Consider the following 19,154-nt stretch of genomic DNA (forward strand, 5'->3'; position numbering starts at 1 on the left):
ATCAAGTGGCGGATGGAAAACCCTACGTGTGGCAGTAGGACTCGGTGCCAGCCCACAAGTTTAAAGAGAACCAGGTTTGACTTCAGAAATACTATGACTTTGTATTCTTCTCTCACTACCTCCCCTTCCATGACCTGAATCCACTGGACTACTTTGTTTGGTCATATGTGGAGAACATCACCAACATAATCTCCCACAACAACAAAACCAGCCTGATTGCTGCCATCAGCCAAGTATTCGCTGAGCTCCCGCCGGTGATTGTGGAAAAGGTATGCACCCAGTTCCAGACCCATATCTAGGCAGCGATTGAAGTTGAAAGTAGCTACATTGAATATATGTTGGCTCAACTCCATAATCAAGTTGCTTTAATTGTTTTTTTTGTTTTACAATAAAGTTTTAAAATAAAGATGTAGTGTTGTTTTCTTTAGGGAGACAATTTTATTGTTCCACCTTGTAATATATATATTTCCCCATGAAAGAGATGAAGGGGAGACTAAAACTTGCTGCTATGGTTTCAAATGATCTGAAATAACAGCAAGGAGAGACTTGATTCCAAATATTTCTCCATATGTTATATCTCCCCTCTTTTGGAAATAGGGTACTTGCTGTTATTTCAGATCATTTGAAACCATAGCAGCAAGTTTTATTCTACCCTCCATCAAGGCCAAAGGTTTTGAGGAAATATCAGATATTTTGTAATTTATCTGCAAAACAAATCACTGATTAAAACATTTTATGGCTGTAAAAGTGCTAAAAATAGGCTCTAGATGATCCTCTTGATGTGTGACCTTAAGGGCAAATGTCACATAACCCACTACACAATTCAGGTCATTACCTTTCCAATGAGCTTTCATTTGTTAAATTCTGATCAATAATTGCCAAGATTTCAAACTTATAAAATTGCCAAAAAAGATGGTGTGTATATATATATATATATATATTACTTTTACATGCAAAATCCGATCCTGCATTTTGCTAATTCCTACCCTCTGATGAGAAGGAAAGTGTTTCTTCGAAACTCCGCGGATTAAGGACTATCCACTTATCTAGTGTTTCCTTTTCATATTAAATATGTTTCAAAGTGTTTAACATGTTTTATCAACTGTTTGCTCGTATATATATATATATCTCTCATAGCCAAATTGAATATTGAAATGTTCATATCTTTTGTTCTATGGCATGAAACTATGCAAGACCACTAATATACGCGTGATGACTAAGATGTGAAAAGAAATTCATCTCCAAGGCAATAAAGAGAGAAACTGAACAAAAAAGGTTGTACGAATGTTTATTTTACCTTCCAATCACTGGCAATATTTGGATTGGCGCCACCATTTGCTACAAGGAGTTTCAAGCAGAAGAACCATCCATAGGCAGCTGCATAGTGGACGACAGAGTTACCGGAAGAGTCCACATGGTTGGGATCAGCACCCAGAGATAAAAACAATGACACAAGGTGAGTGTTGCCATTCATAGCTGCGTGAGTCAATGCAGTGCGTTTAAACTTATCTGTCAGTAGAGAAAATAGAAAAAAAAATATTAGACAATCAAATTAAGCTTGAACTGAAATATTTACATAAATCTCAGAAAATATTGGTTTTAAGATTGTATAAAAAATTATCAATGTGAGTGAAAATAAAGACTTAAATGACTGACGATTATAATGAACTGTATACACATTACATTTATATAGACACATTAATGTCACAAAAATAACTTCATTGAATTTATTTGAAACAAACTGGACAATATTATAAGAGATATATACCTTATAAAAATATATTTTATATAAGGTCAGAAATATAGAAAAATTTATAGTAGTCGCTACACTGGACATGCTAATGTTTCAGACAATTGGTCAGTCAAGACCACAAGTCTTCGTCAGGCGACTTTATTAAGTTTGTATTCCACAGAAAAAATCCGGTTCTTAAATGAAAGATGAGAGAAATATTTTGTATAAAAATAAAATGTTATTTTATTGGGGGTCAATCTATGATCATTGAGTGTTGATGTTTTTAGCTGTCTATGTTTCTCCTTTTCTTTTTTTAACTTGAGTGGAGGTGTGGGTTAGGGTTCGTGCTTGAACATATAAGTGTGTGTGGGGGTGGACAAGGTGTGTGAGTGCGTGTATGTGTTTTTCCTTGTATTGGTTTGTGGAATGTGTGCTTTGCCTTATAGTTTGAGTAAACTGCATAGAATTCCTTATTTGGTAGGGATGTTCTTATATATATGCTTATATTAACATACTAGCAGAACCCGTGGAAATTCCATGGTCAATGAAAATTTTAAAAAACACATCAGTAAGAAACATCTTATTGCATAATCAATTACATTGGACCATGCACCATTAAAGACTAACTAAATCACAAAACTCTGGATTTTCTGGTTCTGGTATCTCTGCAGACAATTGAATCAATTTGATGAACTGTTCTCATCTTATCCTGATCTCGCAACATTATGATCATGTGGCAGTGTGGTAGCCCTTTTTTATGAAATTCAATCACAAACATTTGCATATAGGATTCCCAGGACATGTTTGTCTTTAATGTCTTTCAAAAGTTCAGCTAGATGTGTATGATACACATGTGATGTTAAGTCAGGTCGATTTTATGTAAGCTCTTGTATCCCAAAAATATTTATTATTAAAAGACATCTTACATTACAAATGTATAGAAGGAATAGATGTGGTTTTCCATATTTACAGAGAACTGCTTTGTACTAATTACTTTGTAATAATTTCAACATAATATAAGTAGGTAATAATGTTTTCACCTGAAATGCGTAGGTTTAAACGATCTATAATCAACAAAACCATCCTATGACTTTACTTATAACTCTTTAGTAGGTAATGTTTTCACCTGAAATGCGTTGGAATTTGTATTAATTTCAACATGACATGTAAGTAGGTAATAATGTTTTCACCTGAAATGCGTAGATTTAAAAGATTCCTAATCAACAAAAGCACTATATGATGTTACTTATTTCGGTATGACACTTAAGTAGGTAGAGTTTTCACCTGAAATGCGTAGGTTTAAAAGATCTTTAATCAACAAAAGCACCCTAGGATTGTAAATATTTTATGACACTTTAGCTGGTAATGTTTTCACCTAAAATGCGTTGGAATTTGTACTAATTTCACCATGACCTGTAATAATTTATATCATTTTGAAATAAGTTAAACTTAAAAAAAAACATTGGAAGTAAATATTTATTACGAGTCTGTTATTAAGGTCACACAATAAACGGCAAGCGTTTAGGAAATCGACCCCTACCTCTAAATTCCACAATATACACTTTTTTTTTTAATGTTAATTTCATAGAGTTGCAATATTTTTCTCGGTGATGATCACAAAGTATATGTTCACTTATAATTGAAAACTGATCCCTGAGAATAAAATTCACAAATATTTTTTCAATCTGAAAGTTAAATTTGTAATCGATGAGATTAACATGAAAGAAAAAAGTTGTGGAAATTAAAGGTGGAGGTCAATTTCCTAAACGTTTGCCCAATAAACAAATAATGGCGTTTCTACACTATTCGGACGAAATTTCAGAAATCGTAATACAGAACTTCACATGAAAACAATGGTATCTATGTATTCCTCATATTTTTAAGATGATTATGTAAAAAAATTACGAAAATCGATAAGGTAGAGATTTATTTATTAAAGAAAATAATAAAATTTGATGAAAATGATAGTAAAACACAGAATTCGAAAGGGAGATAATTTTCCATTTTGATTTAAACAAAATGGCAGAAATTTATTATTTGCTAACATGATTAAAGTTGTTGTTTTTATAATTCAGTAATATTCAGGTAATTTCGACTGCATAATTTGGAAACTATCATTGTAACTTATTAGAATCGACAAAAAAATATCAGCTAAAACCATTGCTTTTTATCTGAAAACTCCATTTATCGACTACAAAATCTCATCCCAATTCTGTAGAAGCACCCAAATAATTTTAATTCTTATTCATCAAACTGGAGATTGTATGGCAAAATATTCTCGATCCCTCTATCACATAAAAGGATCATAATTTCCTAATAACTGTTATGTTAACATGCCAACAATATTTAAACAATGACATCTGTATTTCAGAAGTTTTAAATAAGCAGAACTTACAACTTTTTTTTTTTGTTTTAAAGAATAAACACTATTTATTTTAAACATTATATACAGAACTTTTTTTAAATTTTAAACAATATAAATAAAACTTTTTATAATATTTAACAATATAAACCTTTAAATATAAACAGAACTGTTTATAATTTTTTATTTTACATAATATAAAAAAAACTTTTTATAATTTTAAATGGTAAACTTTTACTTGCTTTCCACCTTAACATTTTCCTTTAAAATAATGATTTCACAGGTTTTTGGGTATGCTGAAAACAAATATCACATTTAAAATTTCCACAAATAAGTAGTTTACAGAATATTAAGCAATATAATTTGTTAAAAGTGATGGCCATAGTTGTACAGCAAAAAAATGTGCGCTTGCACGTGTAGTATTGGGAATCCCAGCTTAATTACTATATAGGTAGTTTTAGAAATAGAAAGTTATGTAAGTATATTTTCGGTTTCCCATCAGCGAGTTGGCAGGGTCACAAAAGGTTAGGTTTGACAGGTATCAAACTAGAGAGAATGCACCGGAAATTAGAGGTGACACGGGAATTGTGGTCGTAGACTTCCGGTTGACGATCACATGGGCGGAGAGTTGGTTTTGTGCAGCAGAGAATGCAGATGGGAAATCTCGGGTCTCCGACAATCAGGGTTCGAGATGATAGGCTTGCCTTGAAATAAAAGACTGAAGCTTCAAATCCGTCTTGTTGTTTATCGATGCATCTGTCTGCAGTGACCACTCCCCACGAGATGGAGACCAGCGTCTAAGAAGGCATCATCCGCTGGCCAAGGCAACCAGGTATGTACGCATTATACATTTGCACGTACACGTCTCGGAGACTTTACAGGCAAGAAACGGTGTAAGGATAAGAACACACACCCACACACACATAACAGTGAACTGCACGTAAGATACGTAAGAGCACACCCACACATGTAAGAACACAGATCCTTAAAAGTACCCGTAAAAATAACAAGAAACAAGTAAAAGATTAAATAATAGTAACAAACAAATAGAAGGACGCAAAAAGCTTTCATTTAACACACGTACAACTATGGCCAGCACTTTACACATAAGAGATTATATTGCTTAATATCTAGAAAACTACATTTAAATGCGATATTTGTTTTCAGTATATCCGAAAACCTATAAAAGTTGTTATTTTAAAGGAAAATGTTAAGGTTGAAACCAAGTAAAAGTTTACCATAAACTTTTCAAATTTTAAACAATAGAAACAGATTTTTTTTTAAAGATTTCCTTCCTTTCCTCTTCTTCGCCACATGACTTCCACCATATGCATTTCAAAAGTTCCTTTTTCCAACTTTTCTCATTTTTTTTTTTTTACAATAAAACCATAAACCTTCTATGGTTTGCAGGTGTATCGAGGGGTCAATAATTTTCTCATGTTGATATTTTCCATAATCGAAGTGGTCCAGACATTTATAGACTGCCCATCCATCTGATATAATTAGTGTGCCTGGTAGGATCCACAAATTAATTATTGGGAAAAATGTTTCCCTGATCCGAGATGTCAACTGTGGTAATATTACACAGGTTTAGCCATGTTTGATGACTACGAAAACCTAGACCCTATTCTTGACTCATTTCCTGTTATACTTTCGCTTGAAAAAATAACTCGATGCTTTAACAAAATACAAACTAAAAAAGAGAATACATGTGTATAATTAAATTTTAATTTAAATCGTTTATAAAAATGTGATTCAATTTTCAATAAACACAATATTAATAATCAGTCATTAAGAGAATAGTTGTATTTATATTGTTTAAAATTAAAAAATGTTTATATTGTTTATCTAAACTAATGAAAAACTTCTATATATATATTGTTCGACATAAAAAGAATGTTCTGTATAAATTGTTTTTGTTTTTTTGTTTAAGTTCTGTTTATATAGTTTATTTTTGAAAAAGAACTGACCAATATCATTGTTTATATATTGTTGGCATTTGAGAAGATCAGTGTAGTATCTGTTCCAATACTACGCTTCACCTTTTCTGACCTCAATCAGTGGAGGAGAAATCTTTCTAGACAGAGGCAATTTTAATTTTTGTTCCTATCCAGAATGTCCCTTTTTGGGGAGCTGGATTTTCACCACATTAAAAACCTACCTTGTGAGGAGGCAAGTAAATAGGAACATAACAGTGATTAGGAAATTTGGTTCCTTTTATGTGATATAAGATAAAAAAAAAAAAAAAAAAGTTTATATATATATATATATATATATATATAAAATAAATATTATATATATATATATATATATATATTAGTTGTGTTAATAGCTTTTTAATTTTTAGTGAAGGAATGAACCTTGAGATTTTACAAAACTCAAAATTTTCATTACAAATCTGGAAAAAATGGAAAAGAAAAATTGAAAAACTTAATAGAAAAAAAAAGTTCTTTTTCTATATTTTTTTTGTTTTCTCCTCAAACTGAATAAAAGCATTAACGTGACACATTCTCCCGAGCAGAATTCAAGAATGTACATTTCAAAAGAACAGTTGATCCTAAGTGGATGTTTTTGATGTTCTGATGAGAGCCAAAGCTGAAAATCCTTGTTCACAACCATGTACAGCAAAGGAATGTATTTCTCTGGTCCTAGTCACAAAATTAAACTGTTCAATTACAAAGAAAACCGTAGGAAAACCGCATCTTTACAATTAAGTTAAAATAGCGGGAGAATAAACAAGTAGGTTGAAAGAGACCCTATACTCCTGATGGGTTTTCTATATGCATGGCAAGTATTAGGGGAAAAAATAAATAAATTAAAAAAAAAAAGCACTGACTCATATCTTTTGGACAAATAGTTAAGATTTTTCTCAATTCTTTTAGATTTTTATGTGTCTGCCACAGAAAACATAGCTTTCAGCATCTGTCTATATATTACATGAAGAGAAAATAAAAATCATTGAAATGTGCCATTAATTTTAAAAGCAATTGAATTATTTGAAAGGATTTAAGAGTTGACAAACCTGTTTGTTCAATAAATGCTTTCTGTCCAATCAAAAGGCGAGCAATTTCTAAATGTCCTTTGCAAGCTGCAATCATAAGGGGTGTCATTTTGTCTTTGGAGGCAGTCAACGTTCGGTTAACATCCACCTGATGTTTCACTAATACTTTGACAACTTCCTAGAACCAAGCGAAAAAGAAACTTTTAAAAATCCAACAAAAATCATGTATAACACACACACACACACAGAGTATAATCACATTGATATATTAGTTCCCGTTCAGAAATTAAGCAACATTGAGCCTGGTCAGTACTAAATGGGTGATCTTAGGGAATTCCAGGTGCTGTATGTTCTCTCCGCTTATTTCGGCATTGGACCTCTCTTTGCCACTGGATTCCAGCAGTGCCAATTTAGAAGAGATGTGGTTAGGGATTGTGCAACCCTTGCCTTATAATTAATGTGCAGCTACCCTCACAGGGGGTATCTATTGTCTTTCGAAACTGAATGGAGGCTAATATACATATACAAGAAGATGTACCCAGTGTGCCCAGTATTCAATGGAATATTTAATGCCTTTAAAAAAAAAAAAAAAAAAAGAGGGAAAGAAACTGAAACAGCTAAAAATTTAATGACTCCCAAATACCAATTTTTCAATTTTGATCACTTAGCAACCCTTTTTACCAGATGAAAACCGATAAGTTTTCCACATGTCTGAATACCCTACATACCAAATTTCAAGTCTATATATCAAATTCATTGAGTACATAGGTTGAGAAGTGTCCTCACACACATTCTCATTTTTACAGATATATAGATACACACACATTTTCTTACTTTTATAGGTATATAGATACACACACACACACACACTAGAGATGCAAGCAACCAATAGAAAAAAAGATGAATTTTACAACATGGAGGGGGAGGGGGGTCACAACACATACACACGCATGTGTGTGTGTATGTGCGTGCGCACAGTTATGAAAAAAAAAAAAATTAAGGAAAGGCCGAAAGTGTGCACATGGTGAATTGGAAACAAAATGTCACACTTGTATGAAACAAGTCATTCAACTACATCAATCATAAAGTTTTGATATTTCAGAAAGAATTGTCATAAAAGGGAAAAAAGATAAAACAAGAGAAAGCCAAGAACTCTCATACATTTATTCAACATGGTTATACCACTGAAGTTTCCCGTTCTATACATTTCTTATACTAAATTTAATTTTCCTCTGAAGTCATCAGATCTAAGTGTGGCTTTGAGACTCATACGACACATTTATTGAATAATTCTCATATCATTTCTCTCCATAATTTTCAATTCTTTTTTTTTTTTCATGAATAACTACGTATCAAAGTTTGGGAGCCACTCTAGGATAAGGGTTAAAGAAACCATCATTCCACACAGAATGTCACCATGCAAGGATTGGAAACAACGAAATTGTGAGACTTCTTAAGAAGAATTGATTATCAAGATGACGGCTGGACCATGTTATAGTTGTTTGTAAATCAGCTTCACTGATTTTTGTTCTGCAGACGAGAAGCTCTAGGAAAGAAACTTTGTCCATGGAAGTCATATTTGACCTTTGGTATAAAGAGAGACAAAGAAAAATCTTTTGCGGTGGTTGTAGCCAGGCAGATTTTTACCGTGAACATCTGGGGGGGGGGGGGGGGGGGCAAAAGATTGGAGCTCACTCAAGCACGTAATATGAAGATATCAATACAGTAGACAGAGGCTGGTAACATCTCTTTTGTGTGAAAGTGACTGCAGAGATGAGATTAGATCATTCGCTACCAAATTGGATGAATCAAATATATTCTCATGGGATACAATATAACTTTTGTATTTCCATTTTTGTTTTCATTTGAAAATATTCAACACTAAAAAGTATAAATAGATTTCGACATTATTTCCTATTTTAATAATTTTTAAATATAGTCATTAAATGTTAATATATTTTTGTTCAATCTTTCCTCTTAACAGTACAAATGTTAAGAGTTAATTTCATGTAAATATGAAAAATGTTTCTGTAATATATGGGCTTTTGTTAAAAATACCACTATATTGAACATTTTTAGTTTTGATCCAATTTCTGGTATGCAAGTAAAACCAGAAAACGTTTTTCAGTAAAATCACTCTCTAACATAAACGATCTCATAGCACAAGGAATATTCCCAGACAAATATTAGTTAAAATTTCGTAAATGATCAACATTTATTCTTGCTAAAAAATAAAAAAATACAGCAGCCTAAGTGCACAGTTCTTATTTCTTAGCACAGAGACTACACTTTGCTCCTAGCCAAAAGGTTAAGACAAAGTTTTCACTTACCGTATGTCCATTTGTTATCGCCAGATGTAGCGGACACATTCCAAAGCGGTTGGGCCGGTTGATTCCTCCAACACCATATTTATTGGCAAAAATGTCAGTGTCCGTGCGTACTGAAAAAGAAACGAGAGTTGATTAGGCAAAAAGAAAAAAAAAAAAAAAAAAGACGAGAATGCGGGGTCTCCCTCCACAAGTGAAAAATTTACTTTCATCATGACTAATGTTTGCGCAAAATTCAAAAAGTGCAAACAAATAAACAATTTGATGGCAATTTTATCTGAGAGGACAACCAGAGTTATCCCAGAAAATCTGTTCTAACAAAAATTTACTTTCATCATGACTAATGTTTGTCCAAAATTAAAAAAAAATATATATAAGCAAAGGCATGGTTATTGAGAAAAGTGCGAACAAACAAATAGCAGTGAATTATTTTGTCGGGAAACCAGAAAAAGATTAATTTTTTTTTGGTGTTTATATATATATATTTTTTTACAAAGGAGTCACCACTTATCAAGGCCCGGAGGCCACTTAAGGATAAAGGTTAATGAGTGTACAGGGGTTAAATGGAACATGTCGTAGCAGTGGAAATTTGGTAAATTGGATTACTTAAGGGGATGGCTCATCAAGAATTTGTTCACATTGGACTTGAAGACAACCATATTGTAGTCGGTTGGAAAACAGAGCAGAGTTCCACGGGTATGCAGTTCTAAGGAAGAAGCTTTGTTCATGGAATCTACGTTTAGGTTTAGGCAGTGGGGGAAGCTTTGTTCATGGAATCTACATTTAGGTTTAGGCAGTGGGAAAGCTTTGTTCATGGAATCTAAATTTAGGTTTAGGCAGTGGGGAAGCTTTGTTCATGGAATCTACATTTAGGTTTAGGCAGTGGGGGAAGCTTTGTTCATGGAATCTACATTTAGGTTTAGGCAGTGGGGAAGCTTTGTTCATGGAATCTACATTTAGGTTTAGGCAGTGGCGCGAATTACTGAAGTGGTTTCAGCTAGAGGAGTTTTTTTTTTTTGTGAAAATCGGGGGGGGGGGGGGGGGGTAGATTGGAGTTCAGAAGGTGCACAGATTAAAATCGTATTCCAAGCAGAAATTCTTTGATATATTTACATATCATGCAAACATAAGGATCCTTACGAAAAATTTGGAAAAATTGAGTAGAATGTTAATGAAAGATGAAATTGTGTTTCCATATTTTGACGATCTGTCTATTGTTATTTACTTGGTTTTAAAAAATAAAACTTATTTCCTCCTGCTTTACGAGATTTCCACTTAATTGCAAAATCAGCAAAATATGATAAAACTAGTTTTTATCTTTAATTGAAATTCTAACCCATCATTTTTCTAATACACAAGTATATTGAAGAATTTTTACTTGGAACGTGATTTTCATTTATGTTCCCATCTTGTATAAGTGTCATTTTATTTCTTAAACCAATTCAAAATCAATAAGAACTAACAAATTCGAAAGATAATTTTAATGCTAGTGATTCCTGGACGAAAACATTGTAGTAGTAATATAAGTTCTTGCTGTGAATGTCTTACAAAGAAGAATCAGATTGGAGTCAAGCATTTTTTTGTAGAAATAAAAACAGAGAAAGACTAGCAACATCTCTTTTGTGAGAAATAGGCTATGAGGAATGGGAGAGATCATCTCCACACCGAGTCAATTTTGTCATTTTAAGAGAAACTAAAGTACCTTGAGCGGCACCTCTTCAGACGTGGCAGTAGTATTCCACCTTAGAAAATATCTGACTCTCATATAGGTAGAGGATTACCTCAGGAGTCAGGTACTTCCTGGAGATGTAGAATGATCCAATCATTTTTTTTCAATGAGTTTAGCAACAGATTAGATATACATTTTTTATTTTAAATCAGACATGGAAGTTGAAACAAGGAGTTTCCTCAAGGAGACAACTATTTGTATTATTTGAACCACTGTTCTCATCTTGTTTCCTAATCTTACATCTCGACTAATATAACCTTTGACGTACAGGTGTATCTTGTTAAATTCTGGAATCTTTCTGTTGTATTTGGGAATTTATATGGAATTTCAAACTGAACGGACCCTTGTCCACATGAGTAGCAGTCATGATCGAGTAGAAGTCTTAAATGATTTGCACCTGTATTCTGAATACCACCTGCACTGGAGATTGAACCATCAACCTCCGGAAGAGTGTCACTTATAATTGAATTCTATTTAGTACTTTATCCTCGCACCACGGGTTCTTGGATATTCCCTACTAAGAGTCAGAGGTTATGTCAGTGAACACATGAGAATAATGCTCAAGATGAGAACAGTTGTCCAAATAATCCAAATAATTAATCCGCATCTCAAAAGTTCAGAAGCATAAAAAAGTTATTTACTTCAACTGGGCAGGCAAGAAGGTGGAGAGAAAATTACTCACGAGTTTTGAGTTTTTTGAGCAAGATATCAACATTATGAGGTCGACCAGCTTGGGCTGCAAAATGAAGGGGGCTCATTCCTGAACTGTCCTCATCTGATGGATTGGCTAATCTAAGGAAAGACAAAAGAAATGAAGACGTTTAACAAAATATATAACCTCAAAGGTAGGAAACTTTTTTTTTGACAATGGAAAACTAAAATCAATATGAACCATTACACGATTAAAGTGGAGAGTGTGCTTCTCAAGGTTGAGATGGTGAAAGAGACGTCAGCATAAATATTATCCACTTAGAAGGAAATGCGTTCTATCAGGATTCTCGATTTCATCTTGAATTGTTCAAAATTCACAAAAAGACTCAGCTTTTTTCAATTTTAGAGTCTTTATTTCATTAATAAATCTTTGAATTTTAAAATAAGACGACAACAACTTAGGCTTATGTTTTGGATAACAACTCAGTGTTTTTAAGATTTTGTACATGACTATCACGTTCCTCACTGATGAAAAACATTAAAATGTCCAACTACCAAAGATATGGAAAAGCAATTGAGAAATAGGATTTTGCTTTGTTCCAAAATTGAATTTTATAATCATCAACTGAAACAGTTTAAAAAATCCACACTTCACATTTTGTTTATTTTCATGTAATTTCAAGATACACATTTAATTATTTCAGTTTTTAATGAACAGGAGACATGTTTTAGTTAATTAAAGAATTTTTAACTAATGATGACAATTATATGTACAAAAAAAAAAAAAAGGCCAGGCTTAGTTATTTTTTTTACATATAACAACAACCAATGAGTTTAAAATCAAAAAAGAACAGCAATTTACATTTAAATTACAGTAACAATTTGACACTGCATTAAAAATTCATTCTGAAAATCTTTTAAAAGTCACCAATTAAAATTTTGTATTGGTACAATTTGTGACCCATGCTAAAATTGACTTTTTGTCAACATCTTCCGGTTGCTTACGTAAACGTCTGAAAGATGCCAAATGGAAGTCTCAAAATGAGGCGATATTATTAATCAAGAAATAACGAAACATTAAAACAAAAAAGTCATGATTTTATCATAAAATATTTTTTAACAAAATATAATATACAAATGGTAGAATTACTTTTTCACAAGAAAATTATGATTTATAATAATTTTGTTTTTGTTGCAATATTTTTTTTTTGTACCGATATAGCTTTTAGAACAGGCCTATTAGGTTAGGGTTAGTTTAGGGTGGGGTGCAAAAAAAAAAAAAGTTTTCTGTGACAATTTTTAGTCCTTTGAGAGAATAAATAATCTGTCCTAAACACTGCTTTAATAAATTATCTTAATGAATTTTTCAATTTACTCAATTTGCAATTGCAAATTGTTGTCTGCTGAAATTTGATTGGCTAAGCACGTTTTCATCTTTTGGAAGATGCAAAAAGTTACTTTCAGTATAAAATGTACAAGTATAAAATTCTTTACCATCCTCACCCGTTAATATGCAAGTTGACCATCCAAAACTGTGACATGGATCTACTTACGACTATTTACTACACTTTGTACTGAGCTGAAGTTGGATATCTTTTCAAAGTGATGAACTCCTTTGGATAGCTATCTTTTCAAAGTGATGGATAACTATCTTTTCAATGATGAACTCCTTTAGATAACTATCTTTTCAATGATGAACTCCTTTAGATAACTATCTTTTCAAAGTGATGAACTCAAAGTGATGAACATCCTGGGGATGTGTTAAGTGCTGAACAAGGTTGCAAATTTGGAGCTACCGTTAGTGTAGAAATGAGGTGAATTTTGTGGACTGTTGTAGTTTTGACATCACAAGTGAGAATTCTCACTACCAAGGGGAGGATATATAGCAGCTGATTTAAGAGTATGATATTGTATGGAGTGGGGAGGGGGCGTGGGACTGCTAACCAGCTCTCATTCGCATGTGTCCAAAACAATAATCAGACGGATAATTTAATGCCAGCATATCAGCTTTGATACCCTGTATGTCAGATTGAATATACCAAAACTTGATGATCTTTTCATAAGTTGGCTACATTGGTTTGGCTATATTCAAATGAACAACTGTAGGATTAGAAAATGTAAAGACCTTATGGTGGAAGGTCAGAAAAGAGTTGGATGAGCCAAGATTACGTAAATGCAATCAGCAACAAGATATTAGTCGAATTTAAATGGAATCAATTCTCAAGATCGTCAAGCTTGGAAAGTGAGGTTACAGACCCCATCCAACCACCGAAAAGTTTATAAAATGAATCATGCTGACGAGTCAAGTGATACTATAAAATAAGAAGGTATTATTTTTTTATTTAAGAAAGAATTCTCTAATATTTATGCATATTATAAAATTAGAATCGATAAATACAAATCGTGTCAAAAGATTTTACTTTTCGAGCAAATATTCGAGAGGTGCTGACGAAACACAAGCTGCAGCATAGTGGAGTGGTCTTCGCTGCCATTTATCAACAATATTGATATCAGGTTCAATTCCTATCAAAGTCTGCAAATATTTCACATTTGGGTTGATTGCTGCACAATGCAGTGGTGTGATCTGAAATAAAATCAGAGATTGAAATACTTTAGATAATTTAGGAAATTTAGACAATTCTGAGTAAATAAAAAGAAACTAAAATGCAAAAGCATTAATTGAAATACTCAAAAATTTGTTTAAAATGTGAAAAATATTTATTTTTATTTACTTTGGAACAAAATGGTTTCTTTTTAACAGATGCTGGTAAGATGTTTGTCCTTAAATCTTCTTTTTCAAAAAGCAGAACCTGAAATTTAATAAAAAAAAAAAGATAGTTATAATCAAGGTTTATAAAATGAATATATACAGCTCAAACGAAAGAAGTGTGTGCGATAGAGAGACAGCAAAGGGAAGCAAGAGGCAGCAAGGGAAAGAAAGAGACAAGTTGAGGAGGAGGGTTAGCAAAGGAGAGAAAGGTTTACCTCTTTGTGAAGATAATTATATCCATGTCCCCCAGCCTTTTCTGCTTCTTCTATCAATTTGCCAGCCAATTTCCGATGACCCTTCACAATTGCTTGGTGAATGTTTTGATAGACATCAGAAAGCTGGCACAAACAAAAAAAAAAAAAGGAGAAATACAATCAGAAAAAAATGAGTAAAAATGAATTCAAAGTTTGAAGAAATTTATATCATTCCAATTCTTGGGATGTTTATTCTTGGTGAAACGAAAGAACACTTTTTGAGAATTTCTGCCAAAATCTAAAATTTCCATCAACCTAGATTATATAAGCAGTAAATAAAAGAATGTAAGAGTGTGTGAACAATTCCTTGAAAAATGAGGAGTTTTTGAAGAGAAATATGACATATATTGTCGACAATTATTTGTTTCTAATCATCTCATTGTTAATCTTGTTGTTAATCTCGCCATTCTTAGACAAAGAACAAGAAAATGAAGTGTGACAAAAATAAATCGTGTTTACTTTTAATGTACACAGATTTTTAACAAACAATGAAAATCTGTTTTGTTTTTAAAATGATGACAACTCACCTGTTCATCTCTCGTTTCATTCAGGTTGGCTTCAAAAAGTAATTCCAGAATTTCTTTGCTGGCACCAATTGATACAGCATACTCAAAAAAATTCTCAGGTAAATACATTACATCCTCATTCACATCCTGACAATAAAAACAGTTACATAAAAGAGAAATATTATCATGAATACGAAATTATACAGATATACAAAAAGAACAAATGTGGGAATTTCTAAAGGATCCTGCAAGTGTAAATTCATTTTGTTTACCGGCTTTACTACTTTTTCTAAATCCTGACATCCCTTATGTATAGTAAGTATCTACTTAAACGTTTTGCATCAAGCAAAGCAATTAGAATTAGATTGAAGATCCGTTTCCTTCTCATCCTAAGTAGAAGTAATGTAAATATAAAGCAAACTTGTTTTTGTTAACTTGGTTAAGAAATGATTCGATTTATGGTTAGAAGATGCACAAGTAACGTTAAGAAAATACAGAAAGAACAAGCTGAGCATGCAGAGTCCCTCTCTGCAAGTTAAAAATTTACTTTGACCATGACTAATGTTTGTGCAAAATTTCAACAAAAAAAATCCAAGGCATGGTTATTGATAAAAATGTGAAAAAATGAACGATTGCGGAAAATCTGTTCTAGGAACAAATTTACTTTCACCATGACTAATGTTTGTACAAATTTTTTTCAAAATTCAAGGCATGGTTGTTGAGAAAAGGGCGAACAAATGAAGGGGGCAAACAGGAGTGAATTACTTTGTGAGGGGACTAATTAAATTATGATTGTGGATGGGATTAGAATTTAAGATAATAACCATCATGCAAAACGTGATATCTTTAAGTCACAAACAAATTAGTCTTAACAGTTTTTTTACTTTTTATCTCCAGATTTATTGCTTATTAAAGATTTTGGCAAGGTTAATAATAATTATCTTTCTGATAAGCAAAAAAAAAAAAAATATATATATATTCTCATTATTTTTGCGAAAAACACTACTTTTAAATCTTTGAAAAATAAATAAAAATTTTCTTTTAGTGAGCCCAATATTGCAAATATACCATTAAATAGAAAATGCTTTGGAGAATCAATAAATAACTGTGCCTTTTGTTAAAAATACAATAATTTCTTGCAGCAATTTCTTGTTTATTAACCTATGGTGGCCCAACCATGATTTTACATGCAGTTGTTTCCAACACATGACGCCTAGCATTCCCAAAATAGTCACCCATCTGGTACTGGTCAGCCTCATCATTGCTTAACTTCAGGGATTATGTGGGCAACATATAAAATATATATATCTCACTTATGAAAAAAGAATTAAACCCTTTACTTAATCATCAAATCAAGCATTAAAAATACATGGTTAAATGAAATTTATTTAGTTCTATCCAGGTCTCCAGGTTTTTTTTTTTTTTTTTTTTTTAATTTTGCTACACAAATCTAAAGAATGATATAAAAAGTTGGAATTATTTGAAATTCAGGTATTTATAATATTTTTGCATATACTTATAGCAAATCATCCTAAATCTTAAAAAAAAAACTTAATTGATTCAAAAACCTTTTAAAAAAATATTTAAATGTTTTATTGATAGAGACAAAAATGGCAGTTAATGGTGCGGTTTTGGAATTGTTTTGCGTATCTGCGAGTGGTGGAAAAGAATTATCTTTAACATGGAATTTGAACAAAACACGTGCGACTTTCCAGTCAAAAGTTAAAACATCTTGAAGTTGAGGTTTTCTAGTACAAAAATAAATCAATATAGAAACGTTGTTCAAACGGTATGTAATAGCAAATATATTTCTTTTGTTATAAAATTTGAAAAGAATTGGTTAAGAACTTTTTGGGTGTGCATTGATAGAAATGATAGCAAGCACCAATATTTTCTTTTTTTTGTGCTATCAGTCATTAGCAGCATGCGATGCCGTCATGTAAATTTATAACAAAACGTTTGTTTACAAAGCGGCTTACAACAATGAAGTAGATATCTTTTATTTTTCATTATTTAGAAAACATCAGTTTTTTCATTATGAAAAGGAAAAAGAATATATTTGGTAATTTTTTTTATTTTAGCGTCAGAAAAAATGTTTTTTAAAAAAATATTCAATTTGAACAAAAAACTGAAGAGAAAATTTGTATAAAATAAATGAAAACGTTTAAACAGTATAGGAATGTTTAATACAAAAAATAAGACGTCAAAAAATGTTATTTTTATACATATTTATATTATATTCTATCACTTAATAAATACTGAAAATTTCTTGAATTTTCTGATACTAAAATCAGCTGATTTGTTGAATTTTGGTAAATTTTTAAGTGACGAGGGGAGGGTATGCAACTCTAAAACAGAGTCCCCTAAACTTCTGAAAAGCATTATTTAGAAACCCATTCTCAGCATGGGGATAAGATGGCATTTTGTAACTATACTGTACTTTAACCTAACAATTTAATAAAAAATTATAATTATATTCTACTAACGTTATTATTTACAAATCTATTCTTAACATGCGTAGGGGAGGGTGTTTTGTAACTATTCTGTACTTTCACCTAACAATGTAATAAAAAAATAAAATAAAATAAGGGGATATCGTAGAACTCAAATTTAATTTGAAAATAACAAAAATAGTGCTGTAATTTTGTTTTATTCTGTTAAAAATTGTTTTTGTTTCATTTTAATTCAAACGGCTTAACTAGACACCATTTTTTTTATTTAAAAAAAAAAACGTTTTTGAAGGAGTTAAAACACGCAAACCACCTATCCAGTTAAATAAAAGAATAACTTATCTTGCCTCTGATAACAGTTATTGGGTTTGCTTTACAATCCACAGAGGCACGAAAAGTGGTCAAAATACAAATATATAGCAAATAAATGTTACCAAAGGCAAGATAATTTACTTCTACCTACTTCGATAAATTTTGAGTATTGTAAATGCTTATTCTGTTTGAAAACAAGTAGTGTCAAACGTTACATGAGAACAAGAAAAAGTGGCTGCAATGTCTCCTGAAATCTTTGAAGTCTCGAGAAAGACTTAAAAATAAAATATTCTACAAAAATAGTGGTAGAAACCCACCTGATAATTGTCACAGCAACTTCAAGCTGTTAAAATGAAAATTAATTAAGCTAATCAGTTTAATGTACTTGAAAAAATAATTAATCTGTATAAAATTTCCTTTCATTTGATATGCTACAAGCCATATTTTGTTAATAATTTTTGTATAGTGTCATGGTGGTCATCTTGGATTTTTTGGTCCCCATCTTGGATTTTTCATGATGTGACAAATGATAATGTCTATCAGAATAATACTTCATACGATGATAAAGCCTTACCTATAATTTTTCTTAGCTGTTTTCATGATGTTCCTACTTAAAGCTATTAAAATAAATCTCAAATATGCTAATTAGTATGCTAATTAGTCCGTAAGTTACCAAGTAAGATGGTCATAGATACAACCATCTGAAGCTTCGTGTTATATGTTCAAAATTTCATCATAAAGATGTGTTAGTCTGAATATTGTGCAAATTTCCTACCATTTTCAGTCAGAAGCTTATATACATTTGAATAGGACTGACTTCAGACAAAATGTCCAGTGAACCATGCATTTTTTGATACTTTGAATGGTCATAACGCTAGTTCTAATGAACTGGTTTTAAAAAACTAAAAATAATATTTCTTTGTTTTTTACTCTTAAATAATTCTTGATTTAAGTTTATTAAATTTACAGAAAAAAACGGTGTGCTATTGCTAGTAAAAATAGGTGTGCGCATGGAAAAAAAGACTGATGATCTCCCTCATCTACACTTAAAAGTTTTTGA

General features: G+C 31.7%; 1 protein-coding gene across 1 annotated transcript in view; it reads right to left on the minus strand.

The window, feature by feature from the left end:
- LOC145260391 (poly [ADP-ribose] polymerase tankyrase-like) overlaps positions 1–19,154 on the minus strand; it is a 190,676-nt gene that overhangs the window by 70,537 nt on the left and 100,985 nt on the right. The window contains exons 10-17 of the mRNA XM_080118342.1: positions 15,354–15,479; positions 14,788–14,910; positions 14,535–14,612; positions 14,223–14,386; positions 11,834–11,943; positions 9,426–9,535; positions 7,117–7,273; positions 1,298–1,509 (exon numbers count right to left, since the gene is read on the minus strand). Of these exons, the coding sequence (XP_079974468.1) occupies positions 1,298–1,509; positions 7,117–7,273; positions 9,426–9,535; positions 11,834–11,943; positions 14,223–14,386; positions 14,535–14,612; positions 14,788–14,910; positions 15,354–15,479 (1,080 nt within the window). The remainder of the gene's footprint in view (positions 1–1,297; positions 1,510–7,116; positions 7,274–9,425; positions 9,536–11,833; positions 11,944–14,222; positions 14,387–14,534; positions 14,613–14,787; positions 14,911–15,353; positions 15,480–19,154) is intronic.

Source organism: Euprymna scolopes, chromosome 36, assembly GCF_053919585.1.
Source record: "Euprymna scolopes isolate OS-2025 chromosome 36, ASM5391958v1, whole genome shotgun sequence".
NCBI lineage: Eukaryota > Metazoa > Mollusca > Cephalopoda > Sepiida > Sepiolidae > Euprymna > Euprymna scolopes.